This window comes from Numida meleagris, chromosome 25 (genome assembly GCF_002078875.1).
Source record: "Numida meleagris isolate 19003 breed g44 Domestic line chromosome 25, NumMel1.0, whole genome shotgun sequence".
Taxonomy (NCBI): Eukaryota; Metazoa; Chordata; class Aves; order Galliformes; family Numididae; genus Numida; species Numida meleagris.
In genome coordinates, this window is record NC_034433.1 from 1808465 (window position 1) to 1835304 (window position 26840).

Consider the following 26840-nt stretch of genomic DNA (forward strand, 5'->3'; position numbering starts at 1 on the left):
GAGATTTGAGCCGCTTCAAAAGTTTGCCGCGATGCATTCCTCGTTTCCACCCAATTTTTGCACAGCGCCAAACGGACAAAAGGGAAATAAATTAGGGCGGCCTGTGACAGTGCTGCTGGGAAAGCGGCCGGTGCCTTCTCCCCAGCCCTCGTCCTGTGCCTTTTTGGAGAATATTTCGGAGCCAAGCCCTCTCCCTCGGGCTGTGCCCTGTGCTCAGCGTGGGGCTCCCCCAGCCCCGCCGCTCCCAGCAGGAGGAGCGATCCCGACTTTTGGAAATGGTTCTGCTGTTGGAAGCCCTCCCTTCCCCCCTGCTCCGGGGCCATATGTCCGATGCTGGATGTGCTCCAGCCCCAGATAAGGGCCCTCAATGTGCCCGGCGCCGTCTCTTTGGCACCGGGGAGGTGTGGTGGGCATCGCTGGTTGCTGTTGGGACTGCTGGGATGGGACAGGGAGAAAAGGAGCAGGGGGAATGCAGCGGCCGAATCGCATCCCACAAAGCATCGATGCTGGAAGTGGAGCTCACCCCCCCCACCCCCCAGCTGCCTCATCAGAGAGGGACGAGGTAACGGGGCTCATCTTTCCAGCAGGCTTTTGGGTGGCCCCGGCCCAGATCTGGTGGTCTGAGGCGTTGCTTGTTCATTCTGGCTGGTGTAGGGGGCAGCTGATGGTCTGCTGGGAGGGGGCAAAGAGAATTGAAATCATGTGGGGTAGCGGTGGGGTGTTAGGTCCTCATCGCCCTTGCAAAATGGAGTTACTGAGGGCTGGGCTGGAGACTGGCAAGAAGCAAAGGAATAGAAACGGGCAGAGAAATACCTGCAGGCATTGCCTGCACTGTGCGTCAGTGGTGCTGCTCCCTGGCATGGAGAGCCATGCATGGCAGCCCCGACACTTTCCGTATTTAATGACCATTGCAGCAATTGTCCCCCCCCCCCCGGGCTGTCACCTTCTGCTCCTGTTTGGCTGCTCCCATGGCTGCAGGCTCGCAACACGCAGCCCTCCGTGCTCTTCCTCCCTTGTTGTGGACGGGTGTGGGTAGCCTTGTTCCGAGAAAATACAGATAAAGTGAAGCTGGGGGTGACGGGTTGGGCTGCAGTGGGCATGGCTGGGGGGCCCCACTCAGTTCTGCTGGGCAGCCCCCATCCCTGCTGTGCTCCCCCTATGCTGGCAGGGTGCATCGTCCCCGCTGTGCCCATGCTGGGTGCCCTGCGAGCAGCTGGGTTAGCAGTGCTTGGCCTTCCCATGAAGCGGTCCCAGAGAGGAGGAACAACTCGGGGAGAGGAACGAGTGGGACCAAGGGGTGGAAGGAGGCTGGCGAGGCGCTGGGTGCACAGCTCGTCCCCAGTGTGCTGACACTGGGGACACACGGGGACCCGAGGCTGCAGAAATGGAGGGCAGCGCAGAGCTGGGACCAAGCCTGCAGGGCCGTGGGGATGGAGCGTGTGTGCATCTGTGTGCACGTGTGTGCATCCATGTAGGTGGGTGTGCATCGGTGCACGTGGAGGTGTGAGTTGGGGGCTGGGCTGGGAACGGGGCCTCCTGCAGCCCCTCTCCACCTGCCCTCATGGAGCCGGGGCAGGGAAGGGCTCGGCCAGCCCCTGCCCTCCCGTTGGGGAATGCCAGAGCCCGGCTTATCTTTTGTCTGGAACAATAGAGGGCTCGGCCCCATTGTTCTACCTTGCACGCCCAGCCGGAAAGCGAGTCCCCTGGGGCAGGGGCTGCACGGAGCTGCCTGTGGGGCCGCTCTGCGTGGGGCTTTGCTGGCAGAGAGGACACGAACCCAGACATGGACATCCCCAGCCCCCGGGGCTCTGCAGGTGAATTCCCCAGGGGATGAGGCTCGGGAGTTTTCTTGCTCACCTTTCTTACCGGGACACGGGCACTGGGGAGGGGACTTCGGGAGGGTTCGTGTTGGGGGGGGTCCCAGGGGCACTGTGTGCCTGTGCAGCTGTGGGACCCATGTGTACCCCCGCGGGCTGCAGTGTGGGCAGAAAGAGGGCAACGTTTGCCTTTCCTGGGCGCTCTCGGGCCTTGGTCTGTGTGTTCACCTGCAGTATCTGCTCTTGGGCTTCCTATGCCCAACTCTTCTTGCTGTGTTGCGTCAGGTTTGTGGGTCCGTCCTGGGAACTGAGCTGGGGAAAGCGTGCTTTGTGCAGGGGGGGGGTTGCATGGGGCTGGCTGTGGGACCTGCCTCTCTCAGGTGCAGCCACCAGGTGGGCACAGCCCAGAGGAGCCCACAGCAGGCTCTGTGCAAGTGCTTGAAGCCAACGCTGCACCTCGGGCTGCAAACCCATTGCCCCAAATTCCCCTCCAGCCCTCTCCCTGTATGCAGCAGCTTCATCAGGGCAGGCATGAAATGCCCCCCGATCGTGTCCATCCTCCCTGTGCTGCCTGAGATGCACCCCATGGCAAAAAGCAGCGTGCAAAGCAGCAGGGAGTGCATGTGTGTGCGTGCGCAGAGCAACTGTGCCGCTGCTGAGCCGTGCAGGAGCCATTCAGGCACGTGGAGCCAAAGCCCTTTGCTGCTGGGGGCTTGGGGACTCGAGGGGATGTGGGGACACAGCGGGGGACAGGTGCCACCACGGCTGCGTGGCCACAAAGAGCCCCTTGTGTGCTGCAGGACATGGGGGTGGCTGGGGGCAATCGGACACCCCGCTGCAGCAGGGAGGGCTGTGTGCTGCTTGCCGGAGAGTCTGCACCCTCGTGCAATGAAAATAATCCCGGCGGGCCAGCAGGAGCTTGTCCTCACATCTCTCTCTGCGTGGCTTTCACGGTCTTGATCTCCTCCGAAATGAGCAGGGGAGGGGAAGAGGTGAGCCTGACCGCGTGGGGTGGTCGTGGGTTGTGTGGGTGAGATGCAGAGTTGCTCGGATGGGTCTGTCCCACCAGCGGTTCCTTCTCTTCCCCAGCCCTGGGCTTGGGGTGAGCTCCCTGTGCTGGGAGGGACTCTCTGCTTGAGGGGTACAGGGCAATGAGGAACGAGCTCCCCACTCTTAGCATGGGATCTCAGCTCTGCCCCATAAATCAGGGGCAGCACCATCACAGTGACCTGAGCTCGCAGCAGTAAGGGAGAGAAGTCTGGCTGAGTGCGTTTTCCTTGGGGATCTCCTTCCTGACCCACCTGGCCGTGACCTCTGAGCTCCGGGTTCCCCCTGCTTTCCAAAGGAAGCTGCCGATGGCGCCGGCGGCTCCTGCCACCCCAGCAAAACAATCTGTTGTTGAAATGTCAAATGGCCCCAGCAGCTGGGAGGTGGCTGTCCCCCCTGCCCCAAGCCCCCCTCCCCCCCAGCAATTGGGGAGGGTGAGGTGCCCCCGGTGGCCTCGGTAGAGCCTTTGTCCCTCTGTGGCTAAGCAGCAGCTTGGGCGCACGGGGTTGTTTGCTGCTGTTACAAACCCATACAAGGTGAAGGCGACGGTTTCTGGGGCACTGTGGGTTTCGGGGAGCGGTGCCGGCACAGGCGGAAGCGTGCGACCGCGGGGTTTGGGCTTTGGTGCCATCTTCAAGGGGCCCCTGAGCTGCCTTGGGTACGTGTGTGTGAGTCTGGAAACAGCAGGGCAAATACCATCGGATGGGAGCCATGGGGAGGAGACCCCAAAGAGAAGCCCCTTCCCCAACATAGGAGCCTCCAAAGTTGAGTTCCCCAAAGAAGAGCTCCCAAAGAAGAAACCCCAATGAGGAGACCCCAAGGAAGACCCCCCAAAACTGAGTCCCCCAAAGAGGTACCCCCCAAAGAAGTGCCCTCCCAAAAGGAGCCCTCCAAAGTTGAGTCCCCCAAAGTTGAGTACACCAAAGAGGAGACCCCAAGGAGGAGACCCCTAAGAAGAAACCCCAAAAAAGAGCCTTCCAAAGAGGAGACTCCCAAGAATAGTCCCCCAAAGAGGTACCCCCCCAAAAGGAGCCCTCCAAAGAGGAGTCCCCCAAAGTTGAGTGCCCCAAAGAAGAGCCTCCAGAGAGGAGACCCCAAAGAAGATCCCCCAAAGTTGAGTCCCCCAAAGAGGTACTCCCCAAAAAGGAGCCTTCCAAAGAGGAGACTCCAAAGAAGAGTCCCCAGAGAGGAGCCCCCAAAGTTGAGTTCACCGAAGAGAAGCTCCCCAAAAATCTCAAAGCCCGGGGGCAGCTGAAAAAAAGTGACACTGATGGAAGGTGTAAAATGGCATGAAATGGTCAGCAAGGAGCGGGAGGGGGGGGATGCGCGCCCTGGGAAGCATCGTGCTCCATCCCATCCCTGAGTCCCCAAGTGCCTGGGCTGAGCCGAGCTCCTTCTTGTTGAAGTGGTGAGCGGGAGAGGAAAAGGGTCAAATGTCTTCGCCCCTCCGTCACGCGATTGGAAAGTATTGTTTGTGAACAAACTCTGCCTGGAAACGCTGAGTGAGTGAAATAGCACAAAACCTGCACCGAGATCGGCCTCTGCGATAAACCCGAGGGCCGCCTTGGGGTGAGGAGAAAGCAGAAACTGCGACAGAGAGGAGGGAGACAGAGCTCCGTGCGCTCCGGCATCGCCGTGCTGGGTGAGTCGTCCCCGTCCTCGCCTCCTCCGCTATGGGAAAGGTTGCCTTGATTTTCTCTTTTCTTTTTCCCCCGTTAATTTCTTTCCCGTCATTGATTGTCGGCTGCGAATCGATCGCGCTGCAAGAAGCGGAGGGCGGGTGGCTGAGCGCTCGATGGATGGATGGGCGGGGGGGTTGGGGGGGCCCTTTGGGCTCCTGGGTCAGGGAGGGGCCCTGAGGACCTTCTGTGGGCCTGACCTGACCACCCCAGGGTGCTCAGCGCCCATAGATCCCTCCAGGTCTTGTGGCCATTCCCCTCCACCACCCATGCAAAGCTTTCCGCCAACGGCAAGATTTGCGTAACAAAAGCGTTGAGAAGAGGAAAAGAGGTGCAGTAGGAAGGGGGGACTTGGAAAATATTACAGCCGTGGGGCTCGTGCTTTCTGCTGCGGTATTCAGACCCGCGGGGAAGAAAAAACTCTTCTCTCGAAGACGTGCAAACGAGAACGCTTTGAGTGTCCGGCATGCAAAGCGATGCTGCACACGTCTGCACACGGCTGCACGGCTTCCTGCCACGCTGCGCAGAGCGGGCGAGGGCTCGGGGGGATGCTCAGCTCTGTTTGCTCCCTCCCTAGGGCAGGGTGATGGTGGGAGATCCCCCAGCCTCAATGCTGCTTTGTCCCCATGCTGCCCGTGTCCCCGCTGCATCCTGGTGCTCAGCCGGGTGCTGCCAGCCCCTTCTCTAAGGACGTTTCCTGGGCAGTAAACCCACCTGGCTGCAGAGCTGGCGCTGCGCAGGGCTTTTCCCTTAGTGATACCAAAAGGGAAAGAAAGAAAGAAAAAAAAAAAGAAAGCCCCTGCAGGCAACCTCACCCCGAGGCCGGGAGGAGGGAACGCCCGCGTGTCCCATCTGGAGGGGCCATTGCTGTGGACTTGCGCCAACTGACGCCCTGGGATGGCTCTTGGTGTGGGGTTGGAGTCTTTGCGTGGCTCTGCTGCTGCTGCTGGCCACGTATTGCATCTGTTTCACCTTTGGGGTGAATGTGGGTACATTGGATGTGATTTAATACCCCCCCACAGCGGCACTCTGAGGCTCGTTGCCTCCATCTGGAAGCAGGGAGGGGTCCCAGCTGAGCCCCCTGTTATCCTGGGGGGGCGGTTTGCTGTCCCGTCCCCACACTGAGCATCCCCCAGCACCGCTCGCTGCTCCTCCAGGATCCTCCTCTTGCTTTAGGGTTACAGCTTCCATGGGCTGTGCAGCAACAGGAGCCGAGCAGCAACAGGAGCCGTGCATTTCTGCTCTCCACTTGAGCGCTGCAGAATTGGTGCTCCCGCCCCACCGAGAGCCCTAGCATGGCGGTGCTGGAGAGCTGAGCACGGCCTCCAGAAGCAAAAGGGGAATCCAGCCCCCTGTGGGATATGGGGCCCAGGCTCGATTGGTCTGGGGATGGAGGGGACGTGGGCGGCAGTGGGTGCTGGGGTGGCACGCAGAGGGGTGACCCCCACTCCTTCCTGCGTTCCCATTGCTGGGAGTTTCCATGATGCCCGTACTGTCACCTCAGTGTCACCGCCGCGCTCTGAGCCCGCAGGGACATTTCCGGAGGCCGTCACCCCCCGTGCAGAGCCACGCTGCCTTCGGGGAGCGGACAAAGAGCGCTCTGTGCTGCGTGGGCACCGGGAAATCCCAGCTCTCGCTGGAGCTACGGCTTCGCCCCTGAGCCCCCCCCGGGTTTGGCCAAGACGAACTGGGAGCAATGCTTTCCAGATCCCTCCCTTCTTGCCGTTGGATGATGCTGCAGCTTTTCGGCAACACCGGCTCTCGGCAGCCTGCTGGGAAGGCGGAGGTTGGGGCTTTCCGCAGGTGAGGTGTTGCAGAGGATGTGCAAAGCATCAGCTCGCCCCAGTGCAGAGCGTTTCCGCTGCGGCACCGCCTCGCTTGGCGGGGACACGTGGAGCTGCGGCCGCCACCAGGCGATGGCTTCAGCCATCTGCGTGCGTCTCCCGCGTGGCTTCGGCATCCAGACCTCCAGATGTCTCCTGGGCTCAAAAGCTCCTTTTTTTTTTTCCATGGTCCTCCGCTTTCTTTTCGCCGGGCACGGCTGGGCGCCGATCCTCAGCCGCTGGGTGTTTGTGAATGGGTCCGTGCAGGAGCCCCGCTGGCTGATTCCTGCTGCAGCTTGGCCGGGAGCCACGCGGGCTGCGCTTCCAGCTCTGCTGCGTCCCCAAAGGTCACCATTTCCTCCCCGCCAGTGACAGCGCGGCGCTGGGGACAGCAGATATGCCTTAGTGCAGAGTGCCAGAGGCTGGCTGCAATCCCTCGCGAGCTCGAAAAGGTGAGACTTGACCCCACGACCCGCTATTTTTACGGACACCACAGCCCCGATCCCAGTGTAGGAAGCTCTGCCCGCTCTCCCCGCGTCCCCATGGGATGGCAGCCCCGTGAAGCTCCCAGCTGCGTCCCTCACCTCGGCCACCCCTCCTGGGCACGCAGTGGCCGTGGTTGGAGGAAACCATCCCTCCTTTAATGTGCGAAGGCACGCTGGGCGGAAACGCTTGGAAAGGGCCCCGAAAGGACATTCCACGTCTGGCAGGAAAGCGGTCCGCTCGTCTGGCAGGAGACGGGCTATTGTCTGTGCCGGTGGCCGGAGGGATTCCTTGGGCCCTGGCTGGATGGAGAGAACCTGATTGTGGGTGATTTTTTCCCTCTGCCCTCTCTCCTGGGGGTGCTCGCAGCTCGCGGTGCCTGCGCTGCTTTCCTGCTGCTCGGCGCCGTGCTGTGTTCTCTCCTGTTGGATTTTGCCCTTGGCCACGCTTGGTGCTTTCCCCCTGGCTTGGGGATGGGGAGGGTGCGGTGCGGAAGGGAATCTACGAAGTGATATTTTTCTGTACAGAAAGAGGAAAAGATAAAAAGCCAACAGGCTCTCGGCTCCGCTGGTGCATGTGGCGATGGGCAGATGGGGCCGGTCCTAAAATCCAGGCAGCCCAACTTCACCCCGTCAGCCGCTGGGATGCTCTCCCATGTCCCACTCTGCGGGATCCCTCAGCGCTGCCGTCCCATGGGCTGGGATTACCCTGGGCTGAGGGGCAGGAGCCCTCAGTCCTGAGCCTGGTGCAGCCTGCAGCGCATCTCTGCTGGCTTTTTTCCCCCTTGCTGCTTTGCAGAGGTGGGTGCCGTGTTCCGCAATGCTGGAGACCGGTGAGCGAGTGAGGGGATGCTCTAGGGGTCGGGAGGGCTCAGCAAGAGGCACGTTGGCATTGCCCATGGTGCCAGGCTGCTGCTGGCTCTGCCCCTGCCCTTTCGAGCTGTTCTGCTGCGACACAAACGGGGCAGATAGGATCAGCTCCTAGCCAGGAAGGGTGGCACGGCGCAAGGGGAGAATTGCAGGATGTGCCATTGAGGGGCACGAATGGAGAAGGAAAAGCCGGCTGTCGCCGTCCCCAAACCTCAGCCCTCAGGGCTGAGCTTTAACTGGGGCAGGCTGGTTGGAAGTGAGGTGAGCAAAGCGATGTGCACCGGGGATGGAAGCCGTAGGGCTTTGGAAAGGAGCCCCACTCGTGCTGCTCCTCGGGAACACCTCGTCCCCGGGCTTGCGCTGTTCTCTGTGGCTCTCCAGGCTGGCACTGCTCATCCACGCGCTGTTCGCTCCCTTCCCCTCCGCCCTTCATTAAATAGGAAACATTAAAGGCGAAGATCTCTTACATGAAGACGTATTCCCTGTGCCAAGGCAATTGTTCCCATCCCCATTGTCTGTGCAACAGAGGAGCCCTTGAGCTGAGCACACCTGAGACTGCCAGCACAGCCCCGCTACGGGAACGAGCCCTGTAACAAGATAACCGCTCACTTTTCTCCTTTTTCTTCTCCCTTTTTCTTTTCTCTTTTTTTTTTTTTTTTGCTCGGCAAACCGTATAATAATCCCACAATGAGGCCCCTTTCACACGGACCCCTATTAAAGCACAGGCCGCATTTTAAGAGTAAACTTCCAGTGGCACCGGGAGGTGAAGCACAATGGGAACGTGACCTGCGGGAGCGGTGGGACTTTGCTTTTGTGCTCCTCCTGCCTCGGGCATCGCTCGGTGCCGTGCGTTGCGTGGGCATCCCTGGGCCGGCTGCATCCCGGCTGGAGGAAGGGAGGGGAAATGATGGCAGGAGCGCGTGGAGCGGGGCTGAGCGCCTTAAAAAGGGGTGGAAGGGAGGAGCACCGACCTCGCTTCTCCTCTTCCACACCGTGCTCAGGTTGCAGCGCCGTGGAGGGGCCGTGCACGTGGAGCAGCGCCCACCCAAACTCCTCTCTTTACTCCCGGCATCAACCCCTGAGCCACAAAAGCACCCGGGGCTGCGCTTTGCTGCCTCTGGTCCCGTCCCCCCCCCCCCCCCCGCAGCACGTCGGGCACTGGGGGACCAAGGGGCACCTGGATGCACACAGCACACTGAGCGCAGCGTCCCCGTTCTGCTGCCGTTCTCCTCCCCATCCCTCGGGGTGTTTTTATGAGCATCCATCCCTTTGGGGGGGGGGGGGTTGGGGCCCAGCGCCTGGCTGCCCCCCGACGTGGGCCGGGGGCAGGAAGGGGGGAGCGGGCGGTGCTGCAGGATGCGGGCAGAGAGCGTGCGGGGCCGGAGCCGGGAGGAAGCGCAGAGCCCGGAGAGCGGGGTGGTTTGTTCAGAGAAGGGCAGGGAACTGAGATTAAAAAAAGGCCCTGCTAAGATCAGAAACTCTGGCGCGCACAGTGCCCCATTGTTGAGCTGTCACACTTCCCTTTACTTTATTGCTTTTGTCCAACACCCTATTGTTCCACTTCCTTTTGTCCCCTATTCAGAGCCCTGGCTTTTCATTACCCAGCCGGCCTTGTTGTTTTCGTTTCTTTTGTTTGAAGTTCCTGAGAGGAAGGTTTTATTTTCAGCGGTTTGATTAATTCGCAGCTTGAGCCGGCCTTTGTTTGTTGTGTCACCGCTGCCCCGAGTGGTGCAGCCCGGTCCCGTTCTGGGGGCCCCCAGCTGGTGGGGTGCAGGCGGGACCCCCTGTTGGGTGCAGGGCTTTGGGGGGGGGGGGTCCCTGCTGTAGGGTGCACACCACGGCCCCCGTGGTCCCGTGCCCTGTGCTGGTGTAAACCCCATCCCCGATGGTCTCCTTCTCCCATTATTGCTCCTTGAAAGGTGAAGTGTGGGGAGGGGGCATTTGGTGCCATTGTTGCTGTGCAGTGTGAGGGCTGGTGGTCCGCGGAGGGGAAATCCCTGCTAGGAGCGCTGCTCTTCCCCTTACTCCCGTGTGACCCCTTTGCAGTGGATGCAGCGGGATCCCAGCTCGTCCCATTTGGGAACACAACCTGTGCCGAGCTGGGGCTGTGCGGGGGACGTGGCTGTGGCACATTGCTTGGGGCACATCCCGTGGGAAAGAAACTGGTTCTGGTCGTGCTTGGTGTCCTGCTGGGTGCCCCTGGGACATTTCTGAGCCCCATGGTGCCCTGCTGGGGGCTGGTCATGGAGAGCCTACGGAGCACCCAGGGCTCAGCTTCACCAGGCTACGGTGGAAGGCGAGATCGTTGTCCCTACAAACCACCAGCACGGGGCAGGGCTGGGCAAAGGGGTGCCCCTGGTTGGGGGCGGGGGGTGAGCAGAGACCCCCATCTCTGTACTAGCAACCCTGCTGTCCCGCAGGATGTCCATGAGGAGCCCCGTTTCTCCCCACCTGGAGCTCGATGGGGCGGGCAGCATGGTGAACTGCAGCATCAAGACGGAGGAGAAGAAGGAGGGTGGCTACGAGAGCCCTCCGGGGGCTGCCCCCAGCACTGAGCCCCGTCCCAGCGACCCCCCAGGACCACCGCCAAGAGAGGGCACGGACCCCCAGGCATTGCCACAGGTGGGACCCCTCACTGCGACCGCCCCTGCTCCTGGCCTTGACCGAGCCCTGGTCCTTTGGGTTGGCAGCGCACTGCATCCCGCCCCGGGCAGACGGAGGTTGTCGTTTCCCTGAGCTTTTATTCCTCATCCTGAGGAAATGGAGCTGAAACCTGAGGTTCCCTCCAGGCTTTCTGGCTGCTGTCGGTGCTCTCGGGTCAGCCCTGGGATTTGCCTTTGGCGTGCAGCCCTCCAGGGCCACCTGCAGACTTCCTCCACTGTCCCCGCGTGTAGGACAGGGTCCGCTCTCTTATTTTCCTATTTTATTGCTCTCGAGCTTCCTCTCTCCCTGCCCAGTATCCTCAACCCCTGGGCTTGGAGAGGCAGGGCACACCAAAGTAACAACAGCAACCTCCTGCAAACCAGGGGTTGGTCACTGAGATGCTTTCAAGCTGGGGAAATGCTGCAGGAGCATGCGGTCCAGACTGTCACTGAGCATCCCATCAGCTCCCAGCACCCCATCAGCTTGGTGTCTCCTGCTTGGAGACGTGTAGATCTCCCTGTCCTTGGGTTCTCCACCGAGTGATGCTCTGTGTGTGCAGGAGTCCTGCTCGCCCGCTGGCGATGCGCTGGAGCCGCGGTGCTCAGCCTTCGAGCCGGCTGTTGGCAGCCAGGAGAAGCTGGACTTCAACAGGAACTTGAAAGAGGGTAAGAAAGGTTTCTGGGACCTCTCCATTTTTGGTAAGATTTGGGATGAGAACAGCCACGGTGCAGAGCTTCGGGCTGCGCTCACCTGGCTCTCCTCTCCCCACTCCTCTCTGCCGACCATGGTGCCTGCTGATGGGGACAGTGATGCCAACCATCGAGAAATTACTGTCCAGTGACTGGAAGGAGCGGCTGCTGGGCCGAAACGCTGCGGAGACCAAAGAAGTGAAGGGTGAGGTCCCTCCCGTGCCACCTCGGTGCTCTGTGCCCCCCCCCACCCCGGTGCCCACATGGCTTCGTGTTCCCCCATCAGCAGGAGGGGAGCTGGGTCTGCAGCTTTGCGTTTTGTGGAGATCTGTGTTCTTTTTTTACCCAAAATGCTCCTTACCCGGAACTGGGTGTTCCTGATAAAAGCTTGCTCTGATGGCACAGAGGGATTTTTGAGCACCCCTCTGACCACAGCCCCCACCCGCGGTGCTGATGCTGCTCCTCGAGCCCCCAGCTTGGCTTCTTCCCTTCACAGGGACTCAGGAGAGCCTGGCAGAGAAGGAGCTCCAGCTGCTCGTCATGATCAACCAGCTGTCCACGCTGCGGGACCAGCTCCTGACGGCCCACTCGGAGCAGAAGAACATGGCTGCGATGCTCTTTGAGAAGCAGCAGCAGCAGATGGAGCTGGCACGGCAGCAGCAGGAGCAGGTGGGCTCCAGGGGACCCGTGTCCCAGGGGGCCAGGGGCCAGGGTCCCTCTAGAAGTGATGGGGAGGAAGCTCTTTGGTGTCTGCCCAGAAACCCTCCTTCTTTCTGTGCCCGTCCCAAGGCTTTCCAGCCTGCTGCTTGCTGTGGGGTGGCTCAGGATCAAAGCTCTCCATCCCCTATCTGCACGTTGAGGATGAATCATAGGAGGTCCTTAACGTGCCCCTTCCTGACTGCTCTCTCCTTTGCTCTTTGAGCACCGACTTATTCCTCTTATCCCTAGTGGTGTTAAGTGCAGGGGTGACATCTCTGGCACACAGTGTATGTGTGATGGTCCCCTCTAGCGCATTTCTCTCCCTGTGACCCTTGAGACATCTCCTGTGCCAACCACAGGAGCCCCCCATACCCATGGGGACGTCCCATTTGGATTTGGGCAGCTCGTGCCCCCACAGGATCCCCTGTTCCCCCTGCTCAGCCCCCCGTCTCCCTTCTGCCAGATTGCGAAGCAGCAGCAGCAGCTCATCCAGCAGCAGCACAAAATCAACCTGCTGCAGCAACAGATCCAGGTAAAGGCGGGGGACATCCCTGTACCCCCCCCGCAGAGCCGGACAACGGGGACACCGCCCGCTTACGCCGTCCCACAACCATTATCCGTGGTGCTCTTTCCTCCAGCAGGTCAACATGCCCTACGTCATGATCCCCGCCTTCACCCCCAGCCACCAGCCCCTTCCCGTGACGCAGGACCCCCAGATAGCGCTGCCCATCCAGCCCATCCCCTGCAAGCCAGGTGAGCCCAGTCCCCAGAGTGCGGGGACGCCTGCGGGGTGCCCTCGTCCCCCGACACTTCCTCTGTTCCCTGCAGTGGATTACCCCGTGCAGCTGCTGCACAGCCCCCCTCCTCCCACGCTAAAGAGACCCAGCGGCTCCGGCCACCTCCAGATGCAGGTATGGCCCCAAAGCGCCTCTACAGCCCCAAAGCATCCCCTGTCCCCCAGCACCTGGGTGTACCAGGGGCCGCACATCACACCCTGCCTTCCCTCTACCCCAGGAGACCTCGCAGCCGCTGAACTTGACGGCCAAACCCAAAGGCTCCGACCTCCCCAGTGCCTCCAGCTCGCCCAGTTTGAAGATGAGCAGCTGCCAGTCCCTCACGCCGAGCCACGGGGCCGTGCGGGACCTGCAGAGCAGCCCGTCCAACCTGCCCCTGGGTGGGTTCCCACCGCCTCCACCCAAGGAGGGTCCCACGATCTCCCCACGACACCTCCCAGAGCTGGGAGACAGCTCTGCTCCATGGGGTCCCACCTTGTTGGGATGCTCTGGGTGCTCCTTGCCACCCCCCAGGGTCACGCAGACCCATTTTTGGCCGGGTTGGGGGTGGGCACTATGGGGCCTTGGGATGCTGGTGCTGACAGGTGCCCCGGGCTGGTTTCCCACCAGGGTTCTTGGGCGAGGGCGATGCCATCACCAAAGCCATCCAAGACGCGCGGCAGCTGCTGCACGGCCACAGTGGAGCCATGGAGGGAGCGCTGAGCCACCCCTACCGCAAGGTGAGCCGACCCCAGGTTGTCCCCCCCCCCCCTCCCCAACCCCTCCATCACCGTGCCCCGTGATGATTCCATCCACGCTTCCCACAGGACCACGTCGCCATGGATGCTTCCCCCGTGAAGGAGCGGATGGAGGAGGCTCCCTCGCACCGCCTGGACGAGGCTCTGCTGGGCTGTGACGTGGACGGTACGGGGACAGCGGGGCAGTGCCACGCCGCTCCTTCCTCCCGCTCTGACCCAGCCCTTGGGTTCCCCTCACAGGATCGCGCCATTTCCCCGAGTCCAGGAACAACAACCACATCAAACGGCCCATGAACGCCTTCATGGTGTGGGCCAAGGATGAGAGGAGGAAGATTTTGCAGGCGTTCCCGGACATGCACAACTCCAGCATCAGCAAGATCCTGGGTGAGTGCAGCGCGTCCGCCCTGCCTCGCCGTGTGCGGGTGGTGAGGGGTGGAATGGAGGAGGAAACCCTTCTCTGCACACCCCATAGCACTGGGGGGGCACAGCAATGGGGCCTTAGGGTGCAAAGAGAGAGCAGAGGCTGAGGCAGCAGCGGGGTCACACTGCATCCTCAGGGTGCGGGTGGACCCGGACCCACTGCTGGGTCCCTGGGTGCTGCTCTGAGCAGCGGGATGTGGACACCCTACGGGGCAGGGACCTTTGGGGCAGGGACCTTTGGAGCAGGGACCTCTGGGGCAAATCCCCCCCCCCCCATGCCAGGGTGCAGATCTCAGCATTGTTTCATTGCTATCTCGCAGCTCTGTACTTGCCTCCCTTGAACCCCTCTCTGCACCCCACGGTGCTGTGTCCCAGCGGGACCATTTTGCACCATCCCCATGCGCTCTCTGGCTGCTGTGCCTGGGTGCATCCCCCAGCCCCCCGCCAGCATCTTGCTGTCACCCCAGCCCTTCTATTTCACCCCGGCTATTAAAAGCGATCGGTGCGGTCTCCCAGGAGCCCCTCCGAAGTCGCACGCACCTCGCTCCGCTGCCGGCTCGTTTTAGCAGCTCCGCTCGTTAAAAAAGAACCGAAACAACCGCCGGGCTTCTCCCTTTGAAAGAGCACGCAGGCAGGATCTGCTCGCAACCGCTGGGGGTCGGAGGGGGGTCCGGGAGCGGACGCGTGCGGTGTTCTGGTTGCTGTCACACTCGATGGCCGTGGCTTTAAATAGCTGGTGCACTTGTGCCTGGGGAGCCGGAGTCGCTCGCTGCTCGCTGGGGCAAATTTAACCTGCAGCTGAGCGGGTTGGGGCTGGTGCTTGCATGAGGCCGGGGGTTTTGGTCGCTGTGTGCTCTCCTGTGTGGCTGCTGCTGAGAACGTGGGGCTCAGGCAGCACGAGGGGCTGAGCAGGTGGGGGATGTGGGGTGCGCGTGGCTCCGTGCCTCGGTTTACCTGGGACAGCCAACTGGTGGTGATGGGGCGGGAGATGTGCTAGGGGATGGAGGAGACCCGAGGGAGGGTTTGGGAAATGGGGACAGGGACTCTGGAAGTCTGAAGCCCTAAGCGCTGCTGACACCCTCATCAGATGAGGTTGCTCAAGGCTCTCTTGGTCCTGAGCATCTCTAAGGGTGAAGGTCCCACGCCTCTCTGGGACCTTCTCCCAGGGCTGCCCCGCTCCCAGCAGGATGAATCCTTTCCTCATGCCCAGCTGTAATTCCCCTTGCAGCTGCTGCCTCTTGTCCTTCACTGTGCACCTGTGAGAAGAGCTGGGCTCACTCTTTCCCATGTGTCCTTTAAGCAGTGGAAGCTGCAGTTACAGCCCCTGCCCCTTCTCTTGGGCTGAGCCATCCCAGGCCCACTCCATGGCGCTCCACAGACCCAGACATGGGTCCGGCTGCAGCCCCCAATCCCATCCCTCCCATCCCCAGCCAGCAGCCTTGTGCCATGCCCCGCTTTCCCCTCCTGCCTCGGGTGCGGGTGGAGGTGACAATGCAGGTCAGCCAGTGGGGGAATCCGAGGCACTCACCAGGATGGCCCAATGCAGCCTCAGTGCGTGCTCGGAGAGATGCCCAGGAAGCTCAGAGCTGGGGACCACGTATGGCAAGAGATCCCAGGGGTCTCACCTCGGGACCCCATGGTCCGCGGATGCATTCCCACTGCTGCACATTCAGGTGTGGTTTGCATAGGGCAGCATGTGAGCATTCCTAGAACCACAGAATGGCTTGGCTTACAAGGAACCTTAAAGATCACCTCATTCCAGCCCCTGTGAGCACAAATCCCTTCTTGCCACGGGGTCGTGCGCACGGGTCTCCTGGGGGGAGCTGAAGCGTGGCAGGGGCTAAGCACACCCCGTGGCTCCTCTCTCTGTGCGCAGGCTCCCGCTGGAAGTCGATGACGAACCAGGAGAAGCAGCCCTACTACGAGGAGCAAGCCCGGCTGAGCCGGCAGCACCTGGAGAAGTATCCCGACTACAAGTACAAGCCCCGACCCAAGCGCACGTGCATCGTGGAGGGGAAGCGGCTGCGCGTGGGCGAGTACAAAGCGCTGATGCGGAACAGGAGGCAGGACGCCCGGCAGGGCTACTTGATAGGGTAACAACAGACGGGTGCCCTGGGGGCAGCGAGGGGCTTGACGTGCTCCCATCCCGCTGATGGCATCCTCCCCCTTTATCCCTCAGTCCCCAGGGCAGCCAGCTGCCCCCAGGCTCCTCGGATGTGCTGTACCCGCGGCCGGTGGGCATGCAGCTGCCGTCCCCGCTGATGGAGCACTACCTGCCCCGCGGCGTGGACCCCAGCATGCCCGTCATCGTCAGCGCGCGCAGCCTGAAGGAAGGCGACGGCGGCGGGGACGACGGGCACTCGGTGGCGGACGGCGAGATGTATCGCTACAGCGAGGAGGAGGACTCGGAGGGAGAGGAGAAGAGCGACGGCGAGCTGGTGGTGCTGACGGACTGAGGGGCCGGGCGGGGGGGGGGCAGCGGGGCTGGCTGGCACCAGGCGCTGCGCGGAGGTGGCCCCCGATGGGATGGGATGGGATGGGATGGGATGGGATGGGATGGGATGGGATGGGATGGGATGGGATGGGATGGGATGGGACGGGGTGGCTGCGATGGGGAGGGCAGGGACCCACCTGCATGTGCGCTGTTGACCCCGCGCAGCCGGCAGCCACTTGCTGATGATGAGATGAGCAGTGGTGGGTGGTGGTGGGTGTCTGGGTACGTGGCGGTGCCGGTGCTGCTGTAGGGAATGGGGCTCTGCAGCTCAGCTGAGAGCTGATGGCTCAGGGATGCGGGTGCCCAGCGAGCGGTCACCCCCCTGCAGCCCCCAGTAAGGACCTGAGGGGACTGGGATGCGGGAAAACCTCCGGCCCTCTACTCCCTACCCGTGCCACCCACCACCCCCCGGCCATGGGGACACCCATCAGCCCCGCTCGACCCAGCCCTCCCCACCCTACCACGGTTCCCCCTTGGTCCTTGCAGCCTGCCAGTGAATTCCCACGGAGCCTTTTTTAGCTCTTCCCTGACCCGAGCGCCAGCCAAGGGCACTGAGGAGCCCTTTATGCTCCCGACCCTCTGTCCCACTTTGTAAATAAAGCGGGTGCTGTTCCCTGGCCGTGCCCCAGCCCTCGGGCAGCCCCAGTGCATGGCACCGCGCTGGGTCCGTGCATCCCCCGGTGCCTCCCCTTTGCACCGCAGCTCCGCGAGCGCAGGCTTCGCCCCGTGCGTCGTGGAAACAGCAAGGGGGAGAGAAAAAAAACAGCAGCCATTAAAAAAAAAAGTAATAATAATACCCAGCTCCGCTCAGCACCCACGCACCCAGCGCAGGGTTTGCGTGCCGGTGCAGCGGTGGCTGCGCGTGCGGCACCGGGTGCACAAGAGGCAGCGCTGGAGCCCGTGCACCGCCGTGTGGCAGCGGGCAGGCACAGCCGCGCTGCGTGCATCACGCCCGTGCAAGGGGCTGCAGCAGCACTGCTGCTCCCCTGCACCACGGCAGCCGGTGGGGGCCCTTCCTCTTCGCCCACCCCTCCCCTTTCTCCGGGCTTTATTTATTCCCCCCCATCGCACAGCTCAGGCTGGGGGCTGGATGCGGCCGTGCGCACCGAGGGGGCAGCTCTTCTTCTCTCTCTCTCTCTCTCTTTCTCTCTTCTCTTCTCTTCTCTTTTTTTTTTTTTTTTTAAAGACTGTAAATATAGATAGAGCTTTATTTTGTTAATAAGACGACGAGTAACTTAACCTGTATATTTCACATTCTTGTTTACAAACTGCCCTCCCCACCCCTTGGCACAATAAAAGTGATGTTTTGGAGCAGAGCTCGGGGCTGGGGCTGGCCAACCTGGGGGCTTAGGATCTCACCAGGCTTCCAGTGTAGAGATATGGGGGCTTCCTCCCCCCCTCCCACCCCTTTTCCAGCTCCATACGATGCTTTCTCTGTGCTGTTCCTTCGCTCCTTCCCCTGCCCTCTTCTCCCTTCCCCTTGCTCACCTGTCTTGTCCCACATTTGGGGCTCAGCCTCCTCTGCTCGCTGCCTCCTGCAGCCAAATGCTCCGCACTGCCCTGCCCAGAGTGGGGGTACAGCTCTGCCGGGGGGGGAGGGGACGACAGCAGCATCACACCCTTTGAGAGACCCCCCACAGCTCCTGCTGCAGCCCAAGTCCTTCGTGAGGCACCACAGATCCATCGGCCCCCCATTTCCAGCTACCAGCAGCTTTTATTGTGCACCAAAACGAACACCAGATGCAACAAAAGTCGCGGGTTTTTGCTGGGTTAGGTTCCTGCGCCCTGGACAGATGCTTTGTCCCATGGCATCTGCCAAGCGGCCGAGGCAAGTGACCGTGTCCCCCAGCCCCCACCTGATGCACCACCACTGGCGCGAGCTGGGCACTGCTCAGTGGGGTGGGCTCATCATTGCAGGGGGGACAGCAGCCAAATGCCAGCTGGGGACAAAGCTGTGCCCACTACTCTGGGCAGGTTGGCTCCATCCACCTCCTGCCAGGGCATCTCACGTGGGCCTCGAGCTGCACCGAGGGGAGAGGAGCGCAGGGATGGGGCAGCCAAGCTCTGTACCCATGGCTGCACTGAGCCCCCCAGCGCTGGGGGACATGGAGGGGGGTAAGGTTGGGAGCCCCTCTGCTGCGCTGTGGGATGCTGCAAGTGAATCTGATGAGGCCGTGGGGAGGCACAGCCCCAGGCTGAGCACAGAGCAGTGCTTGGTGCATCGCTGAGGATGCTGCCTTTGCTGTCTCGCAGTGCCACGGCCCAGCCTGGAGCCGGATGGCAGCAGCACCCGTCCTGCTTGGAAAAAGGTCCCGTGCTCAGAGACAGCCCCGGCTCTGGGGTGAACACAGACCTATGGAAAGTGGCTTCGGGGGGGCAAGAGCCTGAGAGCACGGAGCAGGCAGGGCAGAGGGGACAGAGGGAACAGCGAAGCCGACGGGCACAGCGTGAGCACGGGGCAGCTGAAGCATCCCAGCAGCGCTCGGTGCTCCTGAAGGGATGGATGAGGGGTCCCATTTCCTCCCAGTGCCAGGCCCAGCAGCAGCGATGCCAACAAGGTATGGGGCCGCCGGGCAGCGGGGCTGAGCTGGGCTCAGTGTAAGGCGGTGGTGAGGCGTCCTTGCGTAGGCACGGACCTCTCCGTGGTCCTCTTGAGCATCTCATGGTCCAGTCTTGAGTATGTCCAGGGTCTCCTTTAATCGGTGGCTGGGGCAAAGCTCCTCTTCCCCCTTCCCACCATCGGGACCTGCCCTCACCCCTGGGCGGGGAGGGGGCGAGGGAGGTGCCAGGGCTGTGGACGCAGCAAGGACAAAATAGCTCCGGGTCCCACAGGCCAGAGCTGCTATTTGGAGATCTGCAGGGCTGTGACCACCGGCTTCATCTTGAAGTACTGCCTAAACCTTAGCTTTGCATATCTGCCAAAAGAGGGATGGACGTGAGACACGCACCCAGCCTGGGTCGTGGGATCCATCCAGTACGGAGCGCTTGGACGTTGGTCCCCTCAGCTCTGCAGAGCTCAGCACGGACTCACCTTAAGAAGTTAAAGTCTATGGTAGAGTATTTATCCTGGATCAGGCCCCAGCATGCCCAGAGGAAATGGGACGCCTGCAACAGACAGAGCAGGGATCAGAAGCAGTGCAGCCCAGGCATGGATTTCTATACGCTCCAGGGGTGGATGGCAGCCTGGGTGAGGGGTGCCAGCAGGAAGGATGCTGAGCAGCAGCAGTGTTCAGGGTTCAGCTTTGCTGCTGGAAGTCCCTCCTGACCCCACAACCAATGGGGGATTTGGCCACGCTGGGACAGGTCCCTGCTGCTCCAGCAAACAGCTCTGCTGGAAGGGGTGAGGGCAGAGCGCAGACATCCTGGTGCACAGCTCCCTGCCTCAGTCCAAGGGGCTGCAATTCAGCTGTCAAACACAGGTAGCTCCTGCTTCAGCCTCTCTGAAAGCCAGTTTTGTAAATGCTCTTGGCAAAAGCAAGCTGCTCAGGATGCCAACCATCCCCACTGCAATCCGAGTGTCCCCACCCAGCGCTATCTCTGACCTTGCCCTGGAGCTCAGCCCCAGCCAGGCTCTGTGGGACATGCCCCCAGCCCTCACCTCAGCTGCACCCGAACCCTGCGAGTGAGAAGGAGAACGTGGGGGCAAGTCAGCTCCTTCCCACCTCCAGCACTCACCAAAGAAAACTTGTTCACTTGCACATAGAGAGCCTCCAGCTCCTTCTCGGACACGGTGACCCCGGCGCCTCCCTGTCCCCCTTGGGTGAGCTGCTTGTAGGCCTGCAGGTAGGAGTGCAGCCACTGCAGCTGGGTCTCCTTGCTGGGGTACAGGCGGTAGTCCACCTCCTTCACACCTGCAAGGGGAGAGGGGCTAGTGGTGGCCACAGGATGGCTCCTGCAGGGCACAGTGACGTGGCCAAGGGGCTCTCCCTGTGTGAGCGAAACCACCGCAGCTCCGGGCTTGCACTGAGTGGGGTTCAGCCCTCTGATCTGAGGCACCCGCATGGTTAATAGAGCTGAGTTCCAGAGGACCAAGGCAAGCAGAGATGCTGGCATGCACATCACCCGAGGAACTGCGTCCACTTCCCATCGTGGGTCAAGAGATGCAGGTCCCTCCTCCATTCCTCGAGGATGGGGGGGATAGTGGGGAGCTGCTCCAACCCAGGGGGAGCTTCAGTGCCATGGAGAGGAGCCAGCTCACCTGCAAACTCATTGAAGTGGTTCCCAATGTCGAAAGCCTGGTAGTTGTAGCCAGTGTACTCGTAGTCGATGAAGCGGACGTGCTCTGCAAAGCAAAGCAGTGGGTTGGGGCTGAAGCCATCGGCATCGGGGGTGGGAGGAACAAAGTGACCCCTCCGCTACCTGCCACCGACCTTGCGCCCTGTTGTAGATGATGTTCTTGCAGAGCAGGTCATTGTGGCACAGCACGACGGGGGAGCCCAGCTGCGAGAGCGTCTCCTTCATCCAGGCCAGCTCGTGTTCCAGCATCTCCAGGCTGGGCACGTCCTGGTGGAGGCTGGGGAAGGGGAAGGGGCGGAATCACTTCTGCTCACGGGGAACCTCCCATAGGGGCAGAGGGGAAGCGTTGCCCCCGCTTCCCTCTGTGCATGTTATAAACGAGCTCATTAGTGACACAGAGCAGGGATTGGTAGGGAAGCTCAGCTCAGGTGCTTGGCACATCCTCCGTGGTCCCCAGGGTTCCTGCCACAGCCTCAGCCCTTCCCTTCATCTCTAAGACTGACCCAAAGGTGATGGGAATTTTTTGAATCCCCCAGCCCCCATACTCGGTAACCTCTGCAGCTGCAGTTCCAAGAAAGGAGCCGGTTAATAATTACCAAATTGGCTGCATGTAAGGTGCAGAGTTGGGTAAAGCACTGGGAGCAGCCCTGCGTCCCATCCCAGACACTGGGTTAATTATTTTCCTGCTTTGGGGTTCGTTCACCTCCGCCACCTCTGGGGGCTGCCCGCATCCTTGCACGGAGCCCGGCTCACTGACGTGCCCTCACTCACCTGACGCGAACCCGGGCTCCCAGCAATGGGACAAAGCGCTCTGAAATGGGGCTGGGCTGCCAGCATCCCCTCCAGCAACGCTAGCAGAACCCTGCTGCTCAGATCCCACTGTAAGAAGGGCTTTGGGCTTCGTCTTATTCTAACGATGGCATAAAACACAGGCGAGGTTCACAGGGAGGAGGAGGGTTACTGCAGCACGTGGGTGCCTATGGCTCAGGTCGGATCCTGCCCAGGTGCTGTGCAGCCACAGCACAGAGCTCCTCCTGCAGCAGGCAGCTGAGGATGCCTCCATCCCATGAGCACCCCCAGCTCTCAGGAGTTTGTTCACAAGCTTGCTCACAGAGGAACCACGAACCAGCACTCCCCAAACCCCTGCTCACGAAGCCCAGTCTCCAGCAGAGGCTTTTACCTGGGGACTCACGTCCCGTAGGAGGAAGACCTACAGACGGGTGGGCAGCGGGTGCCCAAGCCAGAGCCTGGCTCTTTGGGATCCCTCTGCCTTTACCTGGGGTTGGGTACCTTTGGGCTGAGGTCCATCTTCACGAGGGCGAGGTATTTGTGCAGCTTCTGCCAGAGGATGGGCTTGGGGAGGCTCCCGTTGGCGTGGATGGCGTGGACCCGGGCCATCTCCTGGGCCACCAGCCTGGAAGCGAGCAGAGGTGTGGGTGAGAGCCTGAGCTGGGAGATGGAGATGGCTCGACAGAGAAGCCCCAAAACACACACGCAGCCCAGCTAACTCCCTGTTCCGTGCCAGCTCTGAGCCTCTGAAAAATCTCAAACCCTCGTCTGGGTCAGCATTCACATTTCCAGGGTGAGCTCAGATGGAAGCCACGATCCTCATGCAATCTCTTTTCACAAAAAGCTGTAAAATCACAGCTGCTGACTCAGCCCCACCAGGGTGCAGGCCACCAGGGAATCCGACCCCACCACCACCCAGGTTTGGGCAAGGGAAGGATAGGACCAGAGCACCTGGGTGCCAGCACAGGTGCCAGTTTGGAGCAAAGGCAGCGAGGAAGAGAGCTGGAAACCTGGTCCCACCTCACCTTGCTCCCTCCTCCCTGACCCCATATGCCCCAGCACTGGGGGGTCCCCGTGCACCTGAATATGCGGGGGTCCCGCACGTGGTCGGGCCCCAGGGCGATGCCGGGCAGGAACTCATAGCACAGCCCGTTCTGGAAGGCGCAGTAGAGGTCGGGGGCACAGCCATGGGCACGCAGCACCTGGAAGTTCCTCAGCTCCGTCTCCCGGTCCACGAAGAGCTCCGTCTTTCTGCCGTAGACGCGGACCAGCACGGCGTCGGCCATGTCCTCGTCCGTGTAGCAGGCCACCAGCTTGTTGGTGATGCCGTCGGTGAAGAGCTGCAGGGGAGAAGGGGCGGCAGAGCGATGCCCTCACATCCCTGCCATGCGGGGGTGGGCGCTGGGAACCCCCCCCCCTTCCCGTGGGCAGGGTCCAGGGAGAAAGCAACGCAGCACTGGCAACCACAGGCAATGGGGAAAGGGAAACATGCAGCAGTAGGAAAGCAGGGAAAGCTCCTGCGGGAGGTGGCATGAGTCTGTAAGGGTTCAGGCGCAACCTGGGGCTCTGCACGGGCGCAAGGCTTCAGCTGCATCAAACCATGAGTGGTTTCCTTGGGGGGAAACCCGCTGCAGTTTTTCACCTTGTTGCTCAGAGATGCGCTGCAAGCACAGCCGGCATCTCAGCGACCCTGGGAATCGATCCCCCCCAAAAAAAAAACAAAAAAGAACCCACGCAAACCTTTTGGCAAAAAAAAAACCCCACCGAAAGCACAGCAAACAAGGCTGAGCAAACACCACCGCCCCATCTCCTCCTCCTGACCCTCCCCGCGGGGCCACGAGTCGCTGATAGGCAGGGACGTCTCTGCTGGGGACGTCTCTTGTCATTGCTCTGATGCTTCCTCACAGATGGAAAGAGAGTTTTGTTCTCCCGGAGCCCCGACTTGGCCGCCTGCCCGCGCACATGCGGGCCCCGCTCCTCCCACGCCGGGGTCCTCACCCTGCCCCGGGCTGCACTACCCCTCCTCGGGCACGGCGAGGGGTTTGGGTCCCCATCACCCGGGTGGGATGCTCGGCCACGGAGGGGAACCATCCCCGGTGCGTTCTCCCTTCATCTCCTCGCTGTTTGGCGAGACGGAGCCGGTGTGATGCTGGGAGGGTGCGTGGTAGGGAGCAGCGGTGCTCGGGGGTGGGACAGCTAATTATAGATGGCTCACTTGGCAACTCACGCTCCTATATGGGGTGCCTATATATAGGGCTTCCCTATGCAGCCTGCCGAGGGAAACTCGGCACTGGAATTACACAGCCGGGCGTTACGGGCTGCGGTGCCCATCATCCTCACACCCGCAGCTGGGCAGGGTGATGCTGCAAGCAACCAAGCTGCTCTTCCCAGCCAGCCAACCTGTGTTTCCACCACGATTTCAGCTCTCCTTGCCCTGCCAGCCTCCAGAAATCCAGCAGGCAGCAGGTGCTGCAGCGCTGTGCCGACGTCCGCCAGCTGCAGCACGTGCACAGCTGCAGGTGAGCGGCTCCTCCTCGAGGTGCTCAGCGCTGCCTCCACGCCAGGTCCACGCAGCACCTTGTTTTGCTGCCTGACGGGGCCCGTCAGCCCTTTCCCGTGGATTTAAGGGGATTACAGAGCCTTATCCCCTTTGAATTCCAGGCCATTCATTTTGGAGACTTGCACGCACGTGGTTCGGCAGCAACCTGCGTGCCCAGGTTGGGGGCAGCTCCTCCACAGCACAGTGGGGCGGGGTGGGGGGGAAAGCAAATGCAACTGCACCAGGAGCTGCGCAGCAATTAACAGGACAGCAACCCCCGAGCCTTGTCCAAAGATACTGAAGAGGTGCAGCTCTGTCCCCAGTGTCCCCTCCTGCAGCCCCGTGTCCCCATGCCGACGCTGGCTCTCCTTGAGCACCGAGCACATCACAGCAGCGCTGGCCCTTGTTGCAGCAGGGCACCTTGCTGCCAAAGTTAGGCTAAAAACAAAGCCTAGGAGGGACAGCAGGGCCCTCTGCCATGCCCGAATCCTCGCGCTGCTGCTGTTTCCCTTCGGAAGTGTGAGTGCTGCTGGCTGAGTCACCGTAACGCTGCTCCAGCACGGAGATGCTGCTGCCTGGGAAGCAGAGCCAAAAGGACGGGGCTCCTCAGCTGGATGAGGCCGAGCACCTGCCCCCATCCTCCTTGTTTTCTGCACCCTGCCCCAAGTGCTGGGAGGGTTTTCCACGCCGCAGGCACAGCCTGGTACAGTCCCTGCAGGCAGCTGTGCCCCGACACCGCGCACCGAGGCGGCGTGAAGCGGGCACCGCTCCAGTCTGCGGAGGGGAGCTAACAGGAACCAGCCGAGAACCACGCACCGCTCCAATCCTCCCCGACCATCTCTTGCAAAGAGAAATGCAACCGCAGGATTTCCCCCCCCCCGAACATCTCCGAAGTTTTCTTTCGTTCTTTTTTTTTTTTTTTTTCCTTTTTTAAATTAAAAACACGCGCAGCGCACACGGGCTGCTGCTGAATGCAGAGTCCACTCCGGTGCCTGGGCACAACCTGGCCACCAGGAAGCTGTGGTCCCTCTCCCTCCAGGTTCCCCCTGAGCACTGCAGAGCAATGCGAGGTGCTGCATGGCACTCGGGACATTTCCTGCCCTCCCAACTATGCAGCCTGAGGAACTCTAACTCCAAGCTTCCTGTCCCTTACCATCTGCCCTTTCGTATATGTATTTTCCTGCAGCTTCTTGTATTTAATTACACTTGGCTATTAATACATTTTTAATGGCACTCCAGGCACACAGGAAGAGTGTGCCTTCAGAGGACATGCATGCACACGTACGTGTGGTTGAGCGCGTCCAGCTCCGCCGCCTGCCCGCTCCATGCCCATCCCAACACGTCCCATGGCGATGCAGCCCCCAGCAGCCTCCTTTCTGCACCCACAACCCGGCACACCGGGGCAGAAGAGTGGAGGAGGACGAGGGCTGCAGAGCCCCAGGACCCGCTGTGCCTGCTTGGGACGAGCGAGCCCCGCACCGTGCAGGATGCCAGCGCCCATCCAAACTCGCTCTGTGCAAAGGGACCGACCTGGAAAAAGTGCAAGCCCGCAGCTAACCCACACGAGCCCTGCAGCTGTGACGCGTGGTGGCCGGTGGCACCGCCGTGCAGCGCAGCACCTGCGGGGCGATGCCGGGGGCTGACAGCACCACCCCCCGCCTCCGGCCCCGAGGGACGCTCTGCATCCACGGTCCCCGTTCCGTGACTCCTCATGGCGTCCCCAAAGCCTGCGGGGCGGCGGGGAGGGCTCGGTGTCCGAGAGCTTTGCACACCTGCTCAACCCCTGTGAGAACGGCGTGCCATACCCTCCTCGTCAGGCCCTACAGCCCCCGCAGTGCATCCTACAGCCGCCCTCACGGGACCCCCCCCGCCGTGCACCCCCCGTACCTTGGTCTTCACCCTGGCCGGCTCCCAGCTGGGTCTCAGCTCCCGCATCAGCCGCAGCGCTCCGGGCAGCACGTCCCCCTCATCCACCAACACACCGAGCTGGGGCACGCCGGGAACCCCGCGACTTCCACCGCCGCCGCTACCGCCGCCCCGTTCCGTTTCCCAGCAATCCGGGCAGCGGCCGGGCGGTTCGGCCATCCCCAGCTCCGAGCGCCCCGACCCGCGGCCCATGTGCCGGGGGCTGCCGCGGGGCCGGCGGCCGCGGGGAGGAGCCGCCCGCCGCTGGGAAGCCATGAGTCACCGGCCCGCCTCCCACCGCCCGCCTCCCGCACCAGCGCCCGCCCGCATTGTGAGGTCAGCGGGACCCGCACCGACCCCGCACCGGGGAGCGCTCGGAACGCGGTGCTCGAGGCCGCCGGGCATCCCCGCCCCGCGCACCTGCGGGTTGCGTCCCGGAGCTCCCCGAGAGCACAGGCGTCTCGGGGGGATTTGGGCAGCTCGGTGCCGCGCAGCTGGGCTTAGGGGTCGGGGCTGGGCTTTGGGGTCGGGGCTCAAACGTGGGGGAAAGGAGGTTAGCGCAGGGCTGCGGCAGCGAGGTTGTGGGGTGAGGATGGGGTTGGGTGGGGATGCTGCACCCCAAGGTGCAGGTTGTACCCCGAGGTAAGTGGGTGGCATCCTACAATTTGGGGACCGGATGGCGTGCAGCCATGAGTTAGATCCAGTTAATCTCTCCCAGCTCAGAAGCTGGACTCAGTGACTCGTCTGCATCCCTTTCAAATCAAAATATTCCATCGTTCTGTGATCTCCACCCAGGAGCTGGACTCAGTGGGTCCCATCCAACCCAAATGTGGATCCTTTTGGGTCCCTTCCGAACCCAAAAATCGCATTCTATGATCTCCACCTGTTCTCTCTGTGCTGCCCTCTCCGGATCCAGACAATACACTCCCCTCGCAGCAGCAGGGATTTCCAGGTGGGCTGGAGAGTTAAGAGGGAGAGCATCACCCACCCGCCAGCCCCGGTTCATTATCAGAGGAAATAACAACAGCTCCGAGCACAGAATGCCCCCTCCAAAGTTTACAGCTGGCTGCGGCTGCAACCGGCTAAATGGACCGTGGAGACCGGGGGGAAATCGTTTAAGGAAGGGGAAGAAAATAAACCAGTTCCCTGCGTTGCTATATATAGAGAGAGCGCTGTC

At 61.7% G+C, this 26840-nt stretch overlaps 2 protein-coding genes across 8 annotated transcripts in view; one reads left to right on the forward strand and one right to left on the reverse strand.

The window, feature by feature from the left end:
• The window catches only part of SOX13 (SRY-box 13), a 33807-nt gene extending 16297 nt beyond the window's left edge, over positions 1 to 17510 (forward strand). For 3 of the 7 annotated variants that reach the window (XM_021376900.1, XM_021376895.1, XM_021376896.1), the window contains exons 2-14: positions 10139 to 10340; positions 10921 to 11026; positions 11169 to 11255; positions 11547 to 11719; positions 12213 to 12281; positions 12388 to 12502; positions 12578 to 12660; positions 12764 to 12923; positions 13153 to 13262; positions 13350 to 13446; positions 13521 to 13664; positions 15577 to 15793; positions 15880 to 17510. In XM_021376900.1, coding sequence (XP_021232575.1) covers positions 10140 to 10340; positions 10921 to 11026; positions 11169 to 11255; positions 11547 to 11719; positions 12213 to 12281; positions 12388 to 12502; positions 12578 to 12660; positions 12764 to 12923; positions 13153 to 13262; positions 13350 to 13446; positions 13521 to 13664; positions 15577 to 15793; positions 15880 to 16156 — 1839 coding nt within the window. In that variant the 5' untranslated portion in view covers position 10139 and the 3' untranslated portion in view covers positions 16157 to 17510. Of the gene's footprint in view, positions 1 to 348; positions 1815 to 3338; positions 4507 to 4698; positions 6819 to 10138; positions 10341 to 10920; positions 11027 to 11168; positions 11256 to 11546; positions 11720 to 12212; positions 12282 to 12387; positions 12503 to 12577; positions 12661 to 12763; positions 12924 to 13152; positions 13263 to 13349; positions 13447 to 13520; positions 13665 to 15576; positions 15794 to 15879 lie in introns of those variants that run through there. The other 4 variants (XM_021376897.1, XM_021376898.1, XM_021376899.1 and 1 more) reach the window with 4 other exon arrangements.
• Positions 17889 to 25954, reverse strand: ETNK2 (ethanolamine kinase 2). Its single transcript, XM_021376928.1, has 8 exons — positions 25646 to 25954; positions 22300 to 22559; positions 21707 to 21844; positions 20565 to 20707; positions 20393 to 20476; positions 19870 to 20045; positions 19226 to 19299; positions 17889 to 19109 (listed from the first exon to the last, which is right to left on the reverse strand). Exons 1-8 carry the CDS (start codon positions 25937 to 25939, stop codon positions 19037 to 19039), a joined length of 1242 nt encoding a protein of 413 aa, XP_021232603.1. The 5' UTR covers positions 25940 to 25954; the 3' UTR covers positions 17889 to 19036.